Below are 18,375 nucleotides of genomic sequence, written 5' to 3'. Positions count from 1 at the left end.
CATATATAACAGTAAATTGAATATCTTAAGCTTTTAGACTGTTAGTCAAACAAAACAAGCTAATTGAAGACACCACCATGTGTTATTATTTAACATTTCATAGACGAAACGATTAATCGAGAAAAAAATCACCAGATTCATCGATAATGAAAAAGATTGGTAGTCGCAGCCCTATACATCACCACATATCCTTCAGACCATTGCTTCAAGAAGGAAAAACAAACAAAAAAGACTTTTAATGGGAATAAAAAGAAAATATTTGTCATAAAAGGTCATGTGTTTGATTGTATGATTTTTTTTTTTTCCTCAGCAACGTCAGATGAGGAGATGACCATGTGGGTGAAGGGGTTAAACTGGCTTGTGGCCGACACACTGAAGTCTCCGACGCCGCTTCAGATAGAGAGGTAAACAGTACACATGTAGCCACACATCACATCCAAAGCTGAAGCCATGATAACCTTCTGTGGACAGACAGATAATCGTTTGTCCTTTTGTATGTTAAATGCATAAAATCTATCCTCTCCCTCTTTTTTTAGGTGGTTACGTAAGCAGTTCTATGCCGTTGATCGCAACAGAGAAGACAGGTAAGCCAGCTCAGTTAAAAAGATTTAAACCCCAGAGTTAATCAGGTCAGCCTCACAGGAAATAGGTGCAATTAGATATAACTCGATTGTTTGGTGCGTCAGTTGTGTGTCCTTTCCTCGGTGTAACTAGCTACACCGGGCTGGTAGGTGTCTGTTAGAGAGCTTTGTTGAGGTAAAGCGAAGGAACTAACCTCTCAGCCGCACACCAGCACCTCTTCCTGCAGCAGGAAACAGACTGCAGAGGATGGAGGAGATGTACAGCAATGTTTGTCTGTTACATCCCTGGCCAAAGAGCAAGCCTTTGTTACGCTGTAGGGGTATTGTCTCCTCTGGCCAAAAATTCCAGGCTGTGTTGTAAAAATGAAGCCAAAAAAGACTCGGCTCAGAGCATGAGGGGGGGCATGTGTTTGCAAGGTTTCAGTTTGTATGTAGATTTCAAAATGATATTACTGCACCACAACAGGATCTACGGTGTTTATTCGTGTTTGTGTTGGATTTCTCAACAAAAACCCGTTGATTTGTGTAATGTGTTTAGGATATCCTGTAAGGATCTGAAGAGCATGCTGAGCCAAGTCAACTACAGGGTGCCCAACATGAGGTTCCTCCGAGAGAAACTTCCGGTAAACCTCCTTCTACTTATCACAGACTCTCCCCCCTGCCCACTTCCCTTGCAATATGATGTCGTTAGAAGCCAAAGATTTACGATTTTGTCGTTAACGCTCCTTTTTTTGCCTTCCCTCTCATTTCTCAACTTGTTTTTTTTTTTTAGGACTCAGAGTTGAGGAACGGAGACGTGTCCTTTAGCCAGTTTGCCCAGCTCTATCGCAGCCTCATGTTTGACGCTCAGAAAAACGTAAGTGCAATCATTTTATGTATCCACTAGATAGTTCTGTCCCAGCACTTTCATCCCCCCCCCTTCATCTGATGTCCTGCCAAGGCACCGTTCCTCCCCCATCTGTCTGTTCTCAAATGGCTTCAAGATCAATATGGACCAGTTAAAAACCCACCAAACCCCTCTGGTGGAGGCCATTAGGACACACTCACATGGATGAGGAGGCAGGCAGGCAGGCTGAGGTCGGATTAAATGGATGACCTCAGTGCCCCCCATGACTACCCGCCCAGCCCCCTACAGGATGTCTATGCCCATCTACATGACTAATACTATACACACTGAAAAGGACAGCACTTTCATTAATTAACTGACATTTTCCCTTTTTTGCCCATTCTTTCAGATGGAGATCCCGTTTATACAGAGGTAGGTCCACACTAAACACATGCAACAGTGAATCTCTCTGCAGCGTCACACGGTGTGTTTACTGAACCGAACCATTACTTTCTCTGCAAGGTTCATCGACAGACCAGAACAGAGGATCTCCCTCGAGGACTTCAAGGGCTTCCTCGTGGAGTCTCAAAAGGTATTATCACCGGCTAATATCTAGTTCACTGCACATTTGTTCTTTTTTGCATGCTCCAATATAAGGCTGCATGGATTAATCGATTAGTTGTCAACTATTACATTTATCGCCAAGTATTTTGATAATCGATTTATCGGTTTGAGTAATTTTTTAAGAAGAAAAAAAGTCAAAATTCTCTGATTCCAGCTTCTTAAATGTGAATATTTTCTGGTTTCTTTACTCCTCTATGACAGTAAAGTGAATATCTTTGCGTTGTGGAACAAAACAACACATTTGAGGACGTCATCTTGGGCTTTGGGAAACACTGATCAACATTTTTCACAATTTTCTGACATTTTATAGACCAAACAACGAATCCATTAATCAAGAAAAACAATTGACAGATTAATCGACAATGAAAATAATTAGTAGTTGCAGCCCTGCTCCAATACACCTGTGTTTGTATGTGAATCCAGGAAGTGTGGGCCGCAGACAACAACAAAGTTCAGGAGTTTATGTTCGGCTACCTGAAAGACCCCCTGAGAGAAGTGGAGCAGCCTTATTTCCACCAAGACGAGGTAAACACACCTTCTCTCCCCACTTTCTCTTCCCCACTTTTTCTCAATTCTCTTGGCGCTGTTTTCTGGGTCTTTGCTCACTAATGGAAAAAAAAAAAAAAGTGTTTTTATGAGTTATGTTTTCCAATGACCCCCTGTGTTGTTAACGTGGGTGGGAGATGCTCAGAAATTGACATGGATAGCCATGATCTCGGCCTAAAGCACCTCCTCCCACACAGATGGAAAAGGTTATTGACTGTGGCGTCGCGTAAGAGTTCTGCAGAAAGCGAGGGCAGGGTTTTTGTGGTCACCTTAAAGCTATGGTTGCACTAAAGAGAAGAGGAAGCTGGTGCGAGCCAGCCAGCAGGAGTTGGTACTGTGTTTCTGCGCTGTAGGTTATATTGTATTAGATAGCAGATGTACAGGCATTGGTCATACTTAGAATAACACCTAAAGAAGAAAAACTGTTTATAAGAGGAATATTTTTTATTGTTGAGCCACTCTGAGAAGTCTATTAAAGGCCAGAGTGCAGGGTGAGGTACGTAACTGAGCTGCTGGGGATTCAGGGTTTTTGTGTCCTGATGAGGACGGCAAATGCCACCACTTATTCATCCAAATGTGTAAATGGGAAATGAGTGTGTAAAATATCAGATCTCATTTACTACTAACTTCTGATTGACTGAGGCCGCTGGAGATTAACTTGTACTGCGTCCACTTGATATATACGCCCATCAAACAGCTGCTTTTCCAAGCATTCAGAAATGGTATACGTTTCTACATTAGTGCTGGGTGATATGGCTAAAATTTTATATCAGGATATAGGTCACTTCATATCTCAATAATGATATATATCACGATATAGCATGTTTTCTGGTAATTCAATAAATAAGTAGTCTATATGAAATTACCACATGGTAAAGCCTATTTTTGTAGACTCCTGTGTGAATTATATACTGTACAAATGAAAGTACTGATTATTTTCTAATTTTAAGAACTTAAACTAATTTCATTTTTCAGTGAAATTATAGAGAAAACAGAAATAAATATAGGCTTAGCATATATATCGCGATAAAAACAATCTAGAAAAATATATACGATAGACATTTTTACATATTTTTGACGATATATGGTCATATTGCCCTGCCCCATAGTACATGCATGTGTCAAATTATATTTGCAATCTGCACTGCGATATCTGCTCATAGTTCAGGCGAGGTCACTCATTGAAATGTGTGATGTAAGTTCATTGCACTGATTGACTTTTTGCCTCCTTAGGTTTTGAGATAACAAAACCTTTGGTGCAGACACAGACTCATTGATCTGCATGGTCCAAGGCTGGATCAGATCCTGGCACAGGATCACACATCTGCATTATATTGCTAAGAGTAGGGGTAGTCTTCAGAGTGAAGTCTGAAGTCAAGGTCAAGTTTCAAGTTTCTTTATTTATCATATGGCACGACAGTTATAGCAGAGCAGTCCTTGGAAATGAAAATCTTGGGACTCAAGTTCCCTTCAACAATGCTCATAATTATGTATATAGAAAAAGGGAAATCGCACAAGTAAAAGTAAAAGCAAAATGAGAATCTGAGACATAAAATAGTGCAGGTTAAAATAAACTAAGTAAATATAAACATAAGTAATCAGGGTCTGAAATGAACTTTTTTCCCAGTATTTTTTTGTCTGCCACTTGAAATCTATTCGCTAAATAAAGGAATTACATTTTAGATCTGATATTATCCGATGTTAGATATATTTTACATAAAAAACATTATAAGCATGGTAAATTACAGTGTTTGAATTACACCGTAGTTTCCGGGGGAGCCTTATGTTTCGAGCGAGAACACATCATAATGGAACTCATAATGGAACCTCGGTTAACGTTAGTAGCTCTGTTATTTAGTCAAGCAGGACTGTGCTGCCAACCGGCTTCTAACAGGTAACGTTACTAACTCTCCTCCTGTTCATTTCAACACGATTTGTTGTTAACAGTGTCGCATTATCAGGGAAAGAATAGGGAGTTTCCCCTCAGGTTTAGTAGCGTTACGTTGTTGAGCGTTTTTTTTTTTTTTTTCTCACCGTCATGGCTCCAGTTCCAAACAAGCTGAAACATGATACAGCGTGCGTATGCCATTGCGTCATTGTGCATGCGTAACTGTCACGGAAGCATGAGATACCAAGGAATCGGACAACCGGGAACCGGCTGCCGAACTGGTGGATAGCCTGACAATTTTATCCGCCACTGCCAACAATTTGGCGGGTGGCGGGTGCTAATTTCAGACCCTGTAAGCAAATATAAAATAGTAAAATAATAAGTCTGCACACTCAAAGCGGACTCTCTGAAAGTCTGAAGAAAGTTTGCTCGAGGCTTTTGCAGACTTGATGAATTGTGGATCTGTACAGCCCTGGTCACTCGCAGACTTCCCGTAAACGCATCAATTAGGTCCGCAAGTGAGTGACAGTCCGCACATTTGAATTCAGCCTCATTCTCACTGCTCTCCTCTCTCCTGTACAGTACCTGACGTACCTCTTCTCCAAAGAGAACACCGTCTGGGATTCCTCCCTGGACCAGGTGTGTCCTGACAATATGAACAACCCCCTGTCCCACTACTGGATCTCCTCTTCGCACAACACGTAAGGATGGAAGCCCAAAGCTTTCATGCATACATTTCATTCTGTCAAGTTCAACCCGTTGTAATTAGGTCTTGGGAACACTGAAGTATGGCCTTTCTTCCTCTCTAGAAACCCTCTAACCAAAGAGGGCTTTTAAACTGACTTCATAAATCAGATAAAAGTGTATTATTTCACAATCATGTTCCAGAATGAGACCCGGGCGTGTATTTTGCCGGAAAATTTATTTTTCCTCCCATTGAAAAGTGTGTGAAAGGCACCTCAGATGATAACCTTCTGTTCTAGATGTGAAACAATACTCGCCGGAGCAGCGGAATGAAAACTTCCCATGTTGCTTTGATTAGGTTTGAATTGACCGACTGAATGAGTAAGAAGTGTTTACTCCAGTCAACAAAAGAAAGAGAGCCTTTTTGATAAAGCGGCATCAGTGTGTTTGTGTTACCACTGTAGAAAGTGTGTGTGTGTGTGTGTGTGGTGGAGTCCCTGGCATGTGATTCCTTTTGTAAGACTGGTTATATGCGTGTGTTTTTGTTTGCATACTTTGACGTTATGCTTATTTTTAGCTACCTGACGGGAGACCAGTTTTCCAGCGAGTCGTCCCTGGAGGCGTACGCTCGCTGTCTGAGGATGGGCTGCCGCTGTATTGAACGTGGGTAAACACACATACACACACACTACAGTGTTTCCCACGTACAGTAAATCACCACCACTTGACTTTCAACCTCGTAATTAACTCTTACGCCTTCTTCCTATCCCATAAAGTTGTAATTTTAATGCAGCTGCCACACCCTTACCCACACACTCGCTGTTACATAACAGTGTTGTATATGGCCTTTACACAAAACCCTTGTCAAGCAGGTTTCTATGAATAGGACTGGCTTGTAGTGGGTTAAAGGGTCCCTCTGCCTCATACAAAAGTAAACAATTATTATGTTAACATGTGCATCTTCAAGCTCAAAGGTCTTAAAATGCCTCTGGAACTATATAATACTTCTGCATTTATGTATACTCTTTCTAATGTAGCATAGTAGACGAATGATCGATGTGTTTATTTTCAGTGGACTGCTGGGATGGTCCAGACGGAATGCCAGTCATCTACCACGGACACACCCTCACAACAAAAATCAAGTTTTGCGATGTCTTGACCACCATCAAAGAGCACGCCTTCGTCACATCCGAGTGAGTCTCCCCGCGAGCGCAACCCACTCGCTTTCTTTTTTCAGCCGGTCCCGACGCGGTGACACGATGAAAGAATAAGAGATGACAAAGATAAAGAAATGGCACACAGTCAAACGGAAATATCAGAGGAAACAATGGGCTGCAGTGACATCATTGCAGTGTTATTGTTGTGTGTGAACAAGGTCTAAACGCGGATCGCTTTATCTGTGTTTAGATCTTCTGACACACAACAGTGTGAAGTTGCAACCTTTAAGTTCTGATCTGTGCTCCTCCTCCTGCAGCTATCCCATCATCTTGTCCATTGAGGACCACTGCAGTATTGTGCAGCAGAGGAATATGGCCACTTACTTCAAGAAGGTGTTTGGTGACATGCTGCTGACCAAGGCGGTGGATATCGTGGCAGATGGCCTGCCCTCTCCCACCGGGCTCAAGAGGAAGATCCTCATCAAGGTCAGGAGCCACCTGGAGTCATGAGAAATCACTTTTATCTTTTTGTTGCCCATTTCTGCAGGAAAAATTCTGAATGGATGTTTTGTATACAGCGTTGTGATGGTATCATTTTTCTGATTGCATGAACCTTTCTTCCTCCATCTGTCCTCTTCTCCCTTCACCTGCCGCAGCATAAGAAGCTTGCAGAAGGCAGTGCCTATGAGGAGGTGTCCACCTCCACTCCCTACTCGGAGAACGACATCAGCAACTCCATCAAAAATGGCATCCTCTACCTGGAAGACCCCATTAATCATGTAAGCACGTTCATCGCGTCTAAATGGATTTTCGGTGCTGCGTCAGCACGAATGCTGAGCTTGAAATATGATGCGCTGAAGTAGCTTCTATACCAAGCCTGTTTTGTGTGTTGTCCCTATTTCAAGCATGCGGATTTTAGCTTTAATAATGGCAAAGACATGTCATCATCTTACGGCTTGATGCTCTTTTTTCTTTTTATACTGCTTTATAATGCTCTAGTGAAGAGTGGGATAAAATATAAAATATACTCTACCTGTCAGATGTATATTTCAGTTTATAAATGTATCGGGACTGTCACGCTAATTATTTTAATTACTGAATAGATCCTGTTCATTTTATTTTGTCCCTTATTTATTTATTTATTTTTCCTTTTGTGTAAGTGTTTTCTTTATTTATTTCTCTTTTTTTGACGTTATAATGTCATGTCATCATATTGTGTTTGTTAATTAAATTTAAAAAACAAAGTTTTAATATAAACTCATTTTATATTAAGGTCCCACTTGTTTTTAGAGCCAGGCTTTGATTTATGAATTTCAGCTTCTTGCCTACTTGGGCCACTTTTCAGTGCGGCACATGGATCCTCTAAATATTTAATTTAACCGTTCATCCTCTCTCCCCCCCTTAGGAGTGGTACCCTCATTTCTTTGTCCTGACCAGCAGTAAGATCTACTACTCGGAGGAAACCTCCAGTAACCAGGGCAACGATGACGAGGAGGAGCACAGAGAGGTTAGTAGGCCTGATCTGCTGTTGATATACACGAGATGAGAATCGCCTGACCTGGTTTTGAACTTGTACTTGAAACAGGATCTGTGCAGCAGCAGACATTGCACTTCTCATTCTTTTTTGTCGATGTGAAAGGAGGTGTCCAATGAGGGAACAATTTTCAGCTGGTGCAGCTAAATGAAGGTGACTTGACATCTCCCTCTCTTCTCTAATCTTCCAGGTGTCCAACGGTATGGACCAGCACGTGACAGAGAAATGGTTCCATGGGAAGCTGGGCGCAGGGCGGGACGGGCGGCAGATAGCTGAGAGGTTACTGTCCGAGTACTGCCTGGAGACCGGAGCTCCTGATGGCTCCTTCCTGGTCCGAGAGAGCGAGACCTTTGTGGGAGACTACACACTGTCTTTCTGGTACGGTGCACATGATTTTACATTCAGATTATCTGCAACCTTTCTATGTATTTTACGCATGACTTGATTTTGGAACAGCATTTGTTTGGCAGTAATGAACTGCATAGAAAATGTATATTAATGACGATGATTGGAAAATGGACATTGAATGATGTTTACCGCATTTAACTGTGTGATAACATTTATTGGAAATTTTATTTAGATATTTACAGTTAGTATTTAATTGGTATTTGCCGTTTGTAATTAACAACACAGGAGTATATCACAGTAACATGTCATTTTATCATGATAATTGCATTAATTGAACTGTTGCCATTATGGAGTCCCAGTGGTGGAATGTAACTAAGTACATTTGCTCAAGTACAATACTTGAGTACAATTTTGAGGTACTTGTACTTTACTTGAGTATTTCCATTTTATGTTTCTTTATACTTTTACTCCACTACATTTATTTGACAATATTAGTTCCTATTTACTTTACAGATTTAGATTAGTAATATGTAATCCAACTAATAATTATAGTGTATTATTATAGGTTAAGTAAGTATATAAAGTAGTTAATAGTAGCTCCACCTTTTCCAGCTGCAACATTAGTGATGAACACATTAATGGATCAATAATTACAATCCAGTGATATAATATATATTATTCTGAAATGGGACATTCTGCATAATGACCACTTTAACTTTTGGTACTTTAAGTATATTTGATGCTAAAACTTTTGTACTTTTACTTAAGTTAAGTGTTGAATGCAGGACTTTTACTTGTAACAGTATTTTTACATTGCGGTATTACTACTTTTACTGAGGTAAAATATCTGAGTACTTCTTCCACCACTGTGGAGCCTCATCTATGACATACTGTATGTGCTAGTGTGGAAACTCTCCCGTGTGTTCTGTAGGGTTAACTCGTCATGCAATTAACAGTGACACACCGGCGGATCAATCAGTGTCAATTTCTCCATCATTGATTGAATGAGGCTGTTGTCACGGTCTGAAGTGTGATCATTCACCTTCTGTCTGCTAATGCAAAGGCTCCATATGAGAGGAGTTAACCTCAAAAGCTAATCAATCTGCATGTATGTGATTGACACACAATGTATGGAAACAATGCTCAGACAAGCAGAGGGCAGTATGTTCAAGGTTAACTAGGGGGATGTTTGTTTGTCAGTAAGAAAAGCTAACTCTTGGTAGTCATAGTGACCTATAAACAAACTGAAAATATGTTTTTAATATCTCTGCACCAGGCGTTCAGGGCGGGTGCAGCACTGTCGTATCCACTCTCGCCAGGAGGCAGGCAGCCCCAAGTTCTACCTGACTGACAACCTGGTGTTCGACACGCTCTTTGCCCTGATCAACCACTACCAGCAGACGGCGCTGCGCTGCAACGAGTTTGAGATGAAGCTGACCGAGCCGGTGCCTCAGACCAACGCTCACGAGAGCAAAGAGTGAGTCTCGAGCAGCATTCACACAGATTGAGAAAGAATTTGAAATTATTACGCACCGAGGACCTTCAGTAATGTAGGATGCCTCGATTATTGTCAACTCCAAAAAAACATGTTCTAACCACAGATTGCATGTAGACTGGTAGCTGACGCCCTCGTATACAATAGAGGTATGAAGTGTAACCGCTGTCAATCTGTGTTGTGTTGTTTATTCCAGATGGTACCATGCCAACCTGTCTAGGAGCCACGCAGAAAACATGCTGATGAGGGTGCCTCGGGACGGGGCTTTCCTTGTGAGGAAGAGGTCGGAAGCCAACTCGTTTGCCATTTCCTTCAGGTAACTTCCTTGTCCTATTCTCTCATTACGTGATACATATTTACATCCGCATTCACAGTTAATTTTTCTAAACTAATGGGTCACATGAAATGCCAAGTCAATTGACATCATGACTGTTGTTTCTTCACAGAGCTGAGGGAAAGATAAAGCACTGTCGCGTGCAGCAAGAGGGTCAGACCGTGGTGCTGGGCACCTCAGAGTTTGACAGCCTAGTAGATCTCATCAGCTACTATGAGAAGCATCCTCTGTACCGCAAAATGAAACTGCGCTATCCCATCAATGAGGACACACTGGAGAAGATAGGCACTGCTGTGAGTATACAATCAATGGCACACTTGCCAAAACATGTCTATAATGTTGTCTGTGTTATATAATGTCACATTTTTTTTCAGATTAGATAACGAAATGTCCCCTGCAGCACTATGAAAGTGCTTATTAACACACAATCTGTTGTCCAATAGGAGCCAGACTACGGGTCACTGTACGAGGGCAGGAATCCAGGCTTTTACGTGGAGGCCAACCAAATGCCAACATTTAAGGTGAATTTTTAAGTATGGAAAAGATCATGTGTGGTGAAATTCGGCAACGTTGGACCTAACATATAGTGAAGACGGTGAACACGTGTGTCTCAACCTTTTGTCTTTGTCTTTTCAGTGCACAGTGAGAGCCATGTACGAGTATAAAGCCCAGAGAGACGATGAGCTCTCCTTCATTAAGAACGCAGTTATCTCTAATGTGGACAAACAGGAAGGAGGATGGTGAGTGACTTGCATTTATTCACAAAGTAGCTCTTCATTTTCCATTTAGACAAATCATACTTGCGCAGGTAGAGAGAGAGAAGACTTCTAACGGGGTTGGGGCTGGGACCATACACCTATCTCCTGATTCGATACTTGGGTGCCGATTCGATATGTATTGCAATTTTTAAGTATTGCGATTTGATATTACGATTTATTGTTAATTTTTTTAACACTAGACCTTGGGAAAAAGTTGAATTATACACTTCTAGGGACTTTTACTTAGGAATGTTGGCATCATTTTAAGTCCGCTATGTTATAAATATCATCTTTATCCACGTTTTTTCTCTCTCAGGTGGAAGGGTGACTGTGGAGGGAAGAAGCAGCTGTGGTTTCCTGCTAATTACGTGGAGGAGATCAGTCCGTCAGCGGCGGAGCCTGATAGAACGGTGAGGATCAAACCCGCAAACTGAGAATATATTTAAAGTGAAATTAGTGCACCTGCACCCTCCACGGGAAGTTTGGGTGATATAAATGTAGTGTGGATCATGGCTTCAAATCTTCTTTTCTAATCCTCGTTGTCTCTGTCAAGCAGGAGATAACAGAAAACAGCCCCCTGGGAGATCTGCTGAGAGGAAGTGTGGACGTGTCTTCCTGTCAGATCGGTGAGTGGCCCCTCCACTTCCTGTTCGACTCGGTTCTGCAGGGCTGGGGAGCAGTCTGTCACCTTGCCGCAGGGCAACCTCCTTTTTCTGCCTGTCACGTGCATGCACGTAATCTCTGCCCTCTTTGTTTTTAATTGACACAGTCGCCACTTTCTCTATAGTCATTTTTGTCCATTATCAGCCTCTTCTATTATTAATTCTTCCCTATTTGGTTTTATTGTTACTCTTTGCTTTCCTCACAGCTCTGTATCTGGTATTTTATTGACATCCTCCAGTTCAGTCAATACACACCCATTAGTGTTGGCACATGCTGTCATGCATTGTTGTGGCCTCTGCTAACCACAGTTAATACTTGAGCCTGTCTCTCTCTGCCTTTGTGTGACTCTCTGGCTCCATCTAGTGGTAGTATGGGGTGGGGGAGATGTATCTATATCTACTTGAACACTTTGTTCCAATGCCTCCTTCACATGACCACTGGGAGAATCGCAGCAGCTGAAGCCATTGTTTTTCTATGGACGAAAGTGATGACTCTGTTGAACTTTGAGACAGGGCTGCTTGTTTATGTTGCCGTGCTCAAGTTCAAATGATTTTAACTTTAACCCTGTTCGCCTCTGACCTTTCTAAAGCACATCCAATCAGATTACAGCTAACTAAGACGTCTAAACTCACATATATTCTTTTAACAAATTGAACTGTTGTTGTTTATATATATTACACTGATACTGTGGCCAAACCCGGTAATGAGTAAAGCTCAGACTAGTCATCATGTACAATAGTACTCTTATTTGGTTTATTTTTTCTGTCTCTTGCGTTTTGTGTTTTCTTACTATATTATTGAAATTTGTTCTCATTTTCATTTGGAGGGTAAGAAAATATCGATACACTTCGTATTGAGCATCGCAATATTATGTTTTATTACATTTTGGATGGTGACACGGTCTGGTCCGAGTGTAACTACTGTAGGAAACCTGTGTTTGTCCTCCTCGTTCCTATTTTTTCTGCCTTTTTTTCTAACTCTTGTCTTTATTTTATTTCCAGTTGTGCGTCCTGATGGGAAGGGCAGCAGGCCTCATGTCTTCTCCCTGGTGCCGAACACCTCCATGCGGACGGGCCCGGTGCTGGACGTCGCTGCCAGCAGCCAAGAAGAACTCAAGGAATGGGTGTTCAAGATCCGTGAGGTCACAATGACTTCAGAGGCCAAAGTAAATCCATATTTATACATCACATGGCTGACAGAAAGTGCAGGCTAGGACTCATACCATGCTCTAGCCACATTGTGGCTTCAAAGAGCCAGTCATGACTTGTGTTAGTCCTGTAATACCCATAACCTGTATTTAGGAAGCACTGACTAAGCAGTGAGCGCATATGGTGTTTGTCAGGAACGCCATTCTGCAGACTCACACAGTTACACATTTCACACCTGGAATCTGTCTTGTTTTTGCTTTGTCGAACCACCTGAGCAGCAGCAGCAGCAGTAGTTGAGGGGAGGAAACGGCTTCAGGCTAGTGTTGGCGTCAGTGATGTGAAGTGATGTGTGTTACTGTTGGAGCAGCTGTATTTAAAGTGTGTCCCTGTGCCCAGCTGGAGGAGGGGAAGATGATGGAGAGGAGGAAGAAGATTGCACTGGAATTGTCCGACCTGGTCATCTACTGTAGGCCTGTGCCGTTTGATGAAGACAGTAAGGATTTATACACACTTATATGAACATGCAGTTTAATACACAATGGAGCAGAGATGCGCCTGATGTCATACCTATGACCTAGTACAAATAGGACTGTCGCAATATTGCAATACTACGCTATTAACAAGCCAATCGCATTGGATGACAAGCAACCACCACAACCACTTTTTTTAATTCTTAGCAATGGGAGCGCAGCGTATTTACGCTATGCTACAAATGGCGGCTGCACGACGAGGCGTTTGGTGTTTTTTTTCTGGTCACCAAGAGTTGAAACATTTTCAACTTTGGGTAAAACGCTGCAGGGGAAATTCCCTCACCGCGACAGCATTAGGCACATGTCCAATATCAATACAGGTAGGTCAGGTCTGTCTTCTCTCCCTGCATCCTGTAGAGATTGGCACAGAACGGGCCTGTTTCCGAGACATGTCATCCTTCCCCGAGACCAAGGCAGAGAAGTACGTCAACAAGATCAAGGGGAAGAAGTTCCTGCAGTACAATCGACTGCAGCTGTCCAGGATCTACCCCAGAGGCCAGAGACTAGACTCCTCAAACTACGACCCGCTGCCCATGTGGCTCTGTGGCTCCCAGCTGGTAGCACTCAACTTCCAGACAGCAGGTATCTACCTTCTTATCAGAGCAGATCAAATGGCATAGAATATCTTTGTTTTTTTCTTACTCCTCCTGCCTCCTTTTTTACATTCCTCCTCCCTTCTCCCACGTGCAGACAAGCCCATGCAGATGAACCAGGCTCTGTTCATGCTGAACGGAAGGAGTGGCTACGTGCTTCAGCCACCCATCATGAGGGACGACACCTTTGATCCCTTCGACAGGCAGACGCTACGAGGCCTCGAACAAGTCACTCTAGAGATAGAGGTACAGTAAGGGGAGGACTGGACTGTGTTTTATGCACGTGTGATGCCAGCTGCTCCTCCCCAGTGGGGCGTGGGAGAGTTGAAGAGAGGGGGTGCAAACTTTAAAACCCTTAGCTCCTTTGTGTCAAACATGAACGTCAACATGAATGTTAGGGGTGGGGGAAAAAAAATTGATACAGCATAGTATCGCGATATTTTGCATGGCAATATTGTATCGATACACAGATCTTTTGTCATATAAACGCTATTCTGTCTTTCAGATGTTGTAGCAGGCTCAGTCTTAGAGCTAGAGTGAAGATACTGGTATATGAAACTAGAAAATCTTAAGTATTGGTATCAACCATGTCATGGTAGCTTGTCGGGAAGAATGCTAAATATCGCTCCAAAATTACGCTACATTTTGGCGAGGAAAAACTGGAATGGCCATTTTCAAAAGGCTCCCTTTACCTCTGACCTCGAGATCTGTTTGAACAGAGTTAAAACTATCTTATTATATAAAACAGATGTTGAGAAACTGCTTAATTTTCAGTTGAAAAAAGGTAATATATCGCAACATATCTTATCGCAATACTCAGCATAAAGATCGTATCGTTACATAAGTATCGTGATGATATCGTATCGTGGGACCTCTGGTGATTCCCACCCCTACCGAATACACAGATACACATATTTTTAGATTCTGAGTGACACTTCCCAAGGGTATATTTATCTCTGATGTCAATTGCGAATTAGTTGATAAATCTGCTTAAAAATCATAGAAAAGACTCTCCTCGTAACTCCAGAACTTGCCTGAAAATCTTCAAGTTTTTAGTTTTTTTTCAGTATCAAAGTAATCCAGTGATAGTTGTCTGTACATCCATAGACGCATTATAAACCGTACCTGTCAATAACCACTTCGGCATGCTGTTATTGGTACCAATTTGCCAAAATGTAAACAAATGTAGGCTAAAAAAACGGGGCTCAACTGACTCCTTGGCAAAATGACATCCCCCAAAGCATCAAAATTATGTGTGAGTGTTATTTCCCGCAAATGGAAGTGAGAAAAGAATAATAAAAGGAGTTATAATGTGTTGGAGGGGCGCAGTTGTCTCAGTTTTGTCTGAGATTTGGCCCATAGCGTCAGACTGTGATAAGCCCTGCCACAGTAGATGTGTTTGTATTCATGTGCTGGAACAACCTAGTAACCTAATAATCCTCTTTCTCTCTTCTGAAGGTTTTGGGCGCCCGGCACCTGCCCAAGCACGGACGTGGCATAGTTTGTCCTCTGATCGAGATCGAGGTGTGCGGCGCAGATTACGACAGCATCAAGCAAAAAACTGACTCAGAAGGTGAGCGCTGCTCTAATTTTAACCATGGGGTGTGTCCGCCAGTAGAGTGATACTCTGCCAGAACCGAAGGCATGGTAGTCACTGTTTACTGGATGCATTACCCTCGTGTAATTTCCTGTCTGGAACCTAGAAAAACAGGATGTTGTACAAACAACTCAGCCATGTGTGGGAATACAAAGAGAAAACATAGTTCTGACGCGGCTCATCAGGTTTTAGTCAAAGGAAGAAACATTGCAATACAATGTATGTTACTTTGTCACATACAGTTCTATGGCGTTGTATTTGCACGTCTACTCTCTTAAAATTGTGATATTGCTGTACTCAATAATAGATAATGTGAATACTTTGCTCACTGATTCATTTTACTCTCTAAACTTTGTAGTTATCATAGGCAGCATTGCTTGTGGAGTTTGCTGCTATGGACAGCTGATTCTGAGCCTTTTACAGTGATATGTTTAGCTCTTATATAGCATAAATTAAAGATAATGAGAATGTGTTTTCCTCTGCTGCCGTCTCTTCTGCACTCTGGTTCCTCCAGCAGAAGGAGCAATGAGCCAAAGCGAAATAATTTCCTTAATAGATTCAGGTTTTCATTTATTTATTGCTGAAATTCTTTTACACTGCTGTTACCGGGGGGAAAAGTAATGCTATTACAGTTTACGACACTCGTGGTGGATACATTTCTCATTTCTCTCTGTCCATCTTCTTTTTGTCCTCTCCAGCTGATAACGGTCTGAACCCCACGTGGCCCCGAAAGCCGTTCCAGTTCGCAGTATGCAACTCTGCCTTCGCCTTCCTGCGCTTTGTGGTTTATGAGATTGACATGTTCAATGACCAAAACTTCCTGGCTCAGGCCACATTCCCCATTCACAGCCTCAAGACAGGTACGCACAACATTAAAGTGCTCTCTGAAATTACCTTAACTTCTGTTGCAAATCAGTGCTTTGATAGCAATCTCTTTTGTGTGACACCAGGTTACCGGTCAGTACCTCTGAAGAACAGCTTCAATGAGGATCTGGAATTGGCTTCTCTGTTAGTCCACATGGACATCATCAGTGGCAGGGTGAGCAACTGTTCTTTATTCAGGCTTTTCTTAAACCTGCTCCATGATGTTTTCGCCATCAACAAACGCTACAGGCAACAAAAGTGTTTATGAAATCAAAAGCATAACCCAAACCTGACATAACCTGACGAGTTACAATTGTTGTTGTCCTCACTGACATCCCTGACATGTAATTAGTAATAAACTAGTGCAGTGTCTGTTCAAAACTTACCTGTTTAGAACGGGCAGATCGCTCAGCTTTCTCGAGAACACACTGTGCTTCCTTGGGCAGCTGCCATGACATAGTTGCAATGCTAGATTTATACGCATCAAAAGCTCAAAAGAACATCGAAAGAGAGCGAGCTGTACCCAGCATGCCGTTCGGCGGTGTAGTTACTCTACACAGTGCGTACACATAAGGCACTACTAATAAATATGTCCCGTAGATCTCAAGAGCTCGCACTCGACACTCTACTTCCTTGGGTTGGTGAGCGCTGCAGGGATGACGTATTTTTGTAGGCCAACCCGGAAGTTAGAATCGCCCTGGTTCTCTCGATAAAAGCACGATTTCTTCCACTGGGTTTTGGATTATTACAGAAAATAAGCTGTGGCAAACAAACATTTATGATACTTGCACGTTTTGTTCAGCAAGATAATCTTCACAAAGGTGGACGAGTCAGCATGATGACGTTTTTTAGTCCCATTGAGCCACTTTTTTAAGATGCGTAAAAGCTTCAAAATTCACAAGTGGGATATTTAATGATATATTTTATGTTGTAAATCCAAACAAAACAAAACTTGCATTCACCACAGACCTTATTTCAGGCATCTAACTAAAAACCCACTCAAAAAACCCATTGACCTCCAGACGAGGGAACCGGAAGTGCTAAAGTGCTGACTCATTTCCAGGTTTTAGGACTCATTCCTGCAGCACTCTACATCCGCCAAGTGTGAAGTCAATCGGATGAACTATTGTTGTGAAAATTGAAGGACAGACAAGAGACTCCTTCCATTTTAGTTAGATGTTGTAATCGGAGCAAATGCACATCACATCTTTGCATCTCAGCTGGGTGCCTGGCGACCTCACAGTGACGACAAGACTCCGGGAAGTTACCGCGTCCGCCCAAGAAATAGTCCGACATAGTAACCATCCGTAAAAGTGTCAGTTTATACTTCGGTTTTTGTGCAGGTTAAACAAATGAGTTTCAGAGTTGCTGGTGGGCAGATTTTTTGTTTTTAACCTTTGGACAGAGCCAGGCTAGCTGTTTCCCCCTGTTTCCAGTCTTTATGCTAAGCTAAGCTAACCAGCTTTATATTCACCATACAGACATGAGCGCGGTATCAAACGTCTCATCTAACTCGCTGCAATTCTTTCTTTTAATTCTATAAAATGTTAAATGGACTTGCATTTATATAGCGCCTTTCTAGTTTTCTGACCGTTGAAAGCGTTTCACACTACATGTCAGCATTCACACACACACACATTCATACACTGATGGCAGAGGCTGCCATACAAGGTGCCAACCTGCCCATCAGGATCTAATCTAAATGTTCACACACCGATGGCCACAGCAGCCCCCCCTATAAGACACAATCACGAGTTTACTATAGAAGCATGAACACGTGGAACGACGGAGGCCTGTGGAGTTATAAACTTGGGTTATGTGAATCATCTCTCTCCTCCCTCGTTCTCTCAGGATGAAAACGGCGAGGTTCTGAGCCCGTTCCTTGCGGTCGGGGCCACGCCGGTGACGGCGTCCGCCCAACCGGGGCGGGAACGTTCGGGGGATGTGAGCTCCGTGTCTTCGACTTCCTCCAACGTGTCTCCGGTGCCCCAGTCGCCGGCGCAGGCCATGGCCTACAGGGTGAGGGAGGGCTCCTTTGAATCCCGCTACCAGTCCCCTCTAGAAGACTTCAGAGTGTCCCAGGAGGCACTGTTGGACCACATGGACCCACAGAACAGACAAACAAGGTAAATGTGTGGTGTTTTTTTCGGCGCCTGTGCGGTGAGTTTTGTAGCGGTAGAAGATTCCAGACATCCTCCTGTCTTT

General features: G+C 42.6%; 1 protein-coding gene across 2 annotated transcripts in view; it reads left to right on the top strand.

The window, feature by feature from the left end:
• The window catches only part of plcg1 (phospholipase C, gamma 1), a 33,387-nt gene that overhangs the window by 11,281 nt on the left and 3,731 nt on the right, over positions 1–18,375 (top strand). For both annotated transcript variants that reach the window (XM_074644120.1, XM_074644119.1), the window contains exons 4-32: positions 311–404; positions 537–584; positions 1,120–1,204; positions 1,354–1,437; positions 1,817–1,839; positions 1,930–1,999; positions 2,455–2,556; positions 5,048–5,166; positions 5,727–5,812; positions 6,222–6,342; positions 6,624–6,792; positions 6,963–7,085; positions 7,712–7,813; positions 8,031–8,218; positions 9,465–9,665; positions 9,880–9,999; positions 10,130–10,310; positions 10,461–10,538; positions 10,654–10,757; positions 11,092–11,185; positions 11,332–11,401; positions 12,440–12,603; positions 12,983–13,079; positions 13,474–13,698; positions 13,807–13,955; positions 15,168–15,282; positions 16,005–16,166; positions 16,257–16,345; positions 18,022–18,296. In XM_074644120.1, coding sequence (XP_074500221.1) covers positions 311–404; positions 537–584; positions 1,120–1,204; positions 1,354–1,437; positions 1,817–1,839; positions 1,930–1,999; positions 2,455–2,556; positions 5,048–5,166; positions 5,727–5,812; positions 6,222–6,342; positions 6,624–6,792; positions 6,963–7,085; positions 7,712–7,813; positions 8,031–8,218; positions 9,465–9,665; positions 9,880–9,999; positions 10,130–10,310; positions 10,461–10,538; positions 10,654–10,757; positions 11,092–11,185; positions 11,332–11,401; positions 12,440–12,603; positions 12,983–13,079; positions 13,474–13,698; positions 13,807–13,955; positions 15,168–15,282; positions 16,005–16,166; positions 16,257–16,345; positions 18,022–18,296 — 3,538 coding nt within the window. The remainder of the gene's footprint in view (positions 1–310; positions 405–536; positions 585–1,119; positions 1,205–1,353; positions 1,438–1,816; positions 1,840–1,929; positions 2,000–2,454; positions 2,557–5,047; positions 5,167–5,726; positions 5,813–6,221; positions 6,343–6,623; positions 6,793–6,962; positions 7,086–7,711; positions 7,814–8,030; positions 8,219–9,464; positions 9,666–9,879; positions 10,000–10,129; positions 10,311–10,460; positions 10,539–10,653; positions 10,758–11,091; positions 11,186–11,331; positions 11,402–12,439; positions 12,604–12,982; positions 13,080–13,473; positions 13,699–13,806; positions 13,956–15,167; positions 15,283–16,004; positions 16,167–16,256; positions 16,346–18,021; positions 18,297–18,375) is intronic.

Source organism: Sebastes fasciatus, chromosome 8 (genome assembly GCF_043250625.1).
Source record: "Sebastes fasciatus isolate fSebFas1 chromosome 8, fSebFas1.pri, whole genome shotgun sequence".
Taxonomy (NCBI): domain Eukaryota; kingdom Metazoa; phylum Chordata; class Actinopteri; order Perciformes; family Sebastidae; genus Sebastes; species Sebastes fasciatus.
Note: the sequence above shows the minus strand (reverse complement) of the source record. Positions and strands in the feature narration are given on the sequence as shown.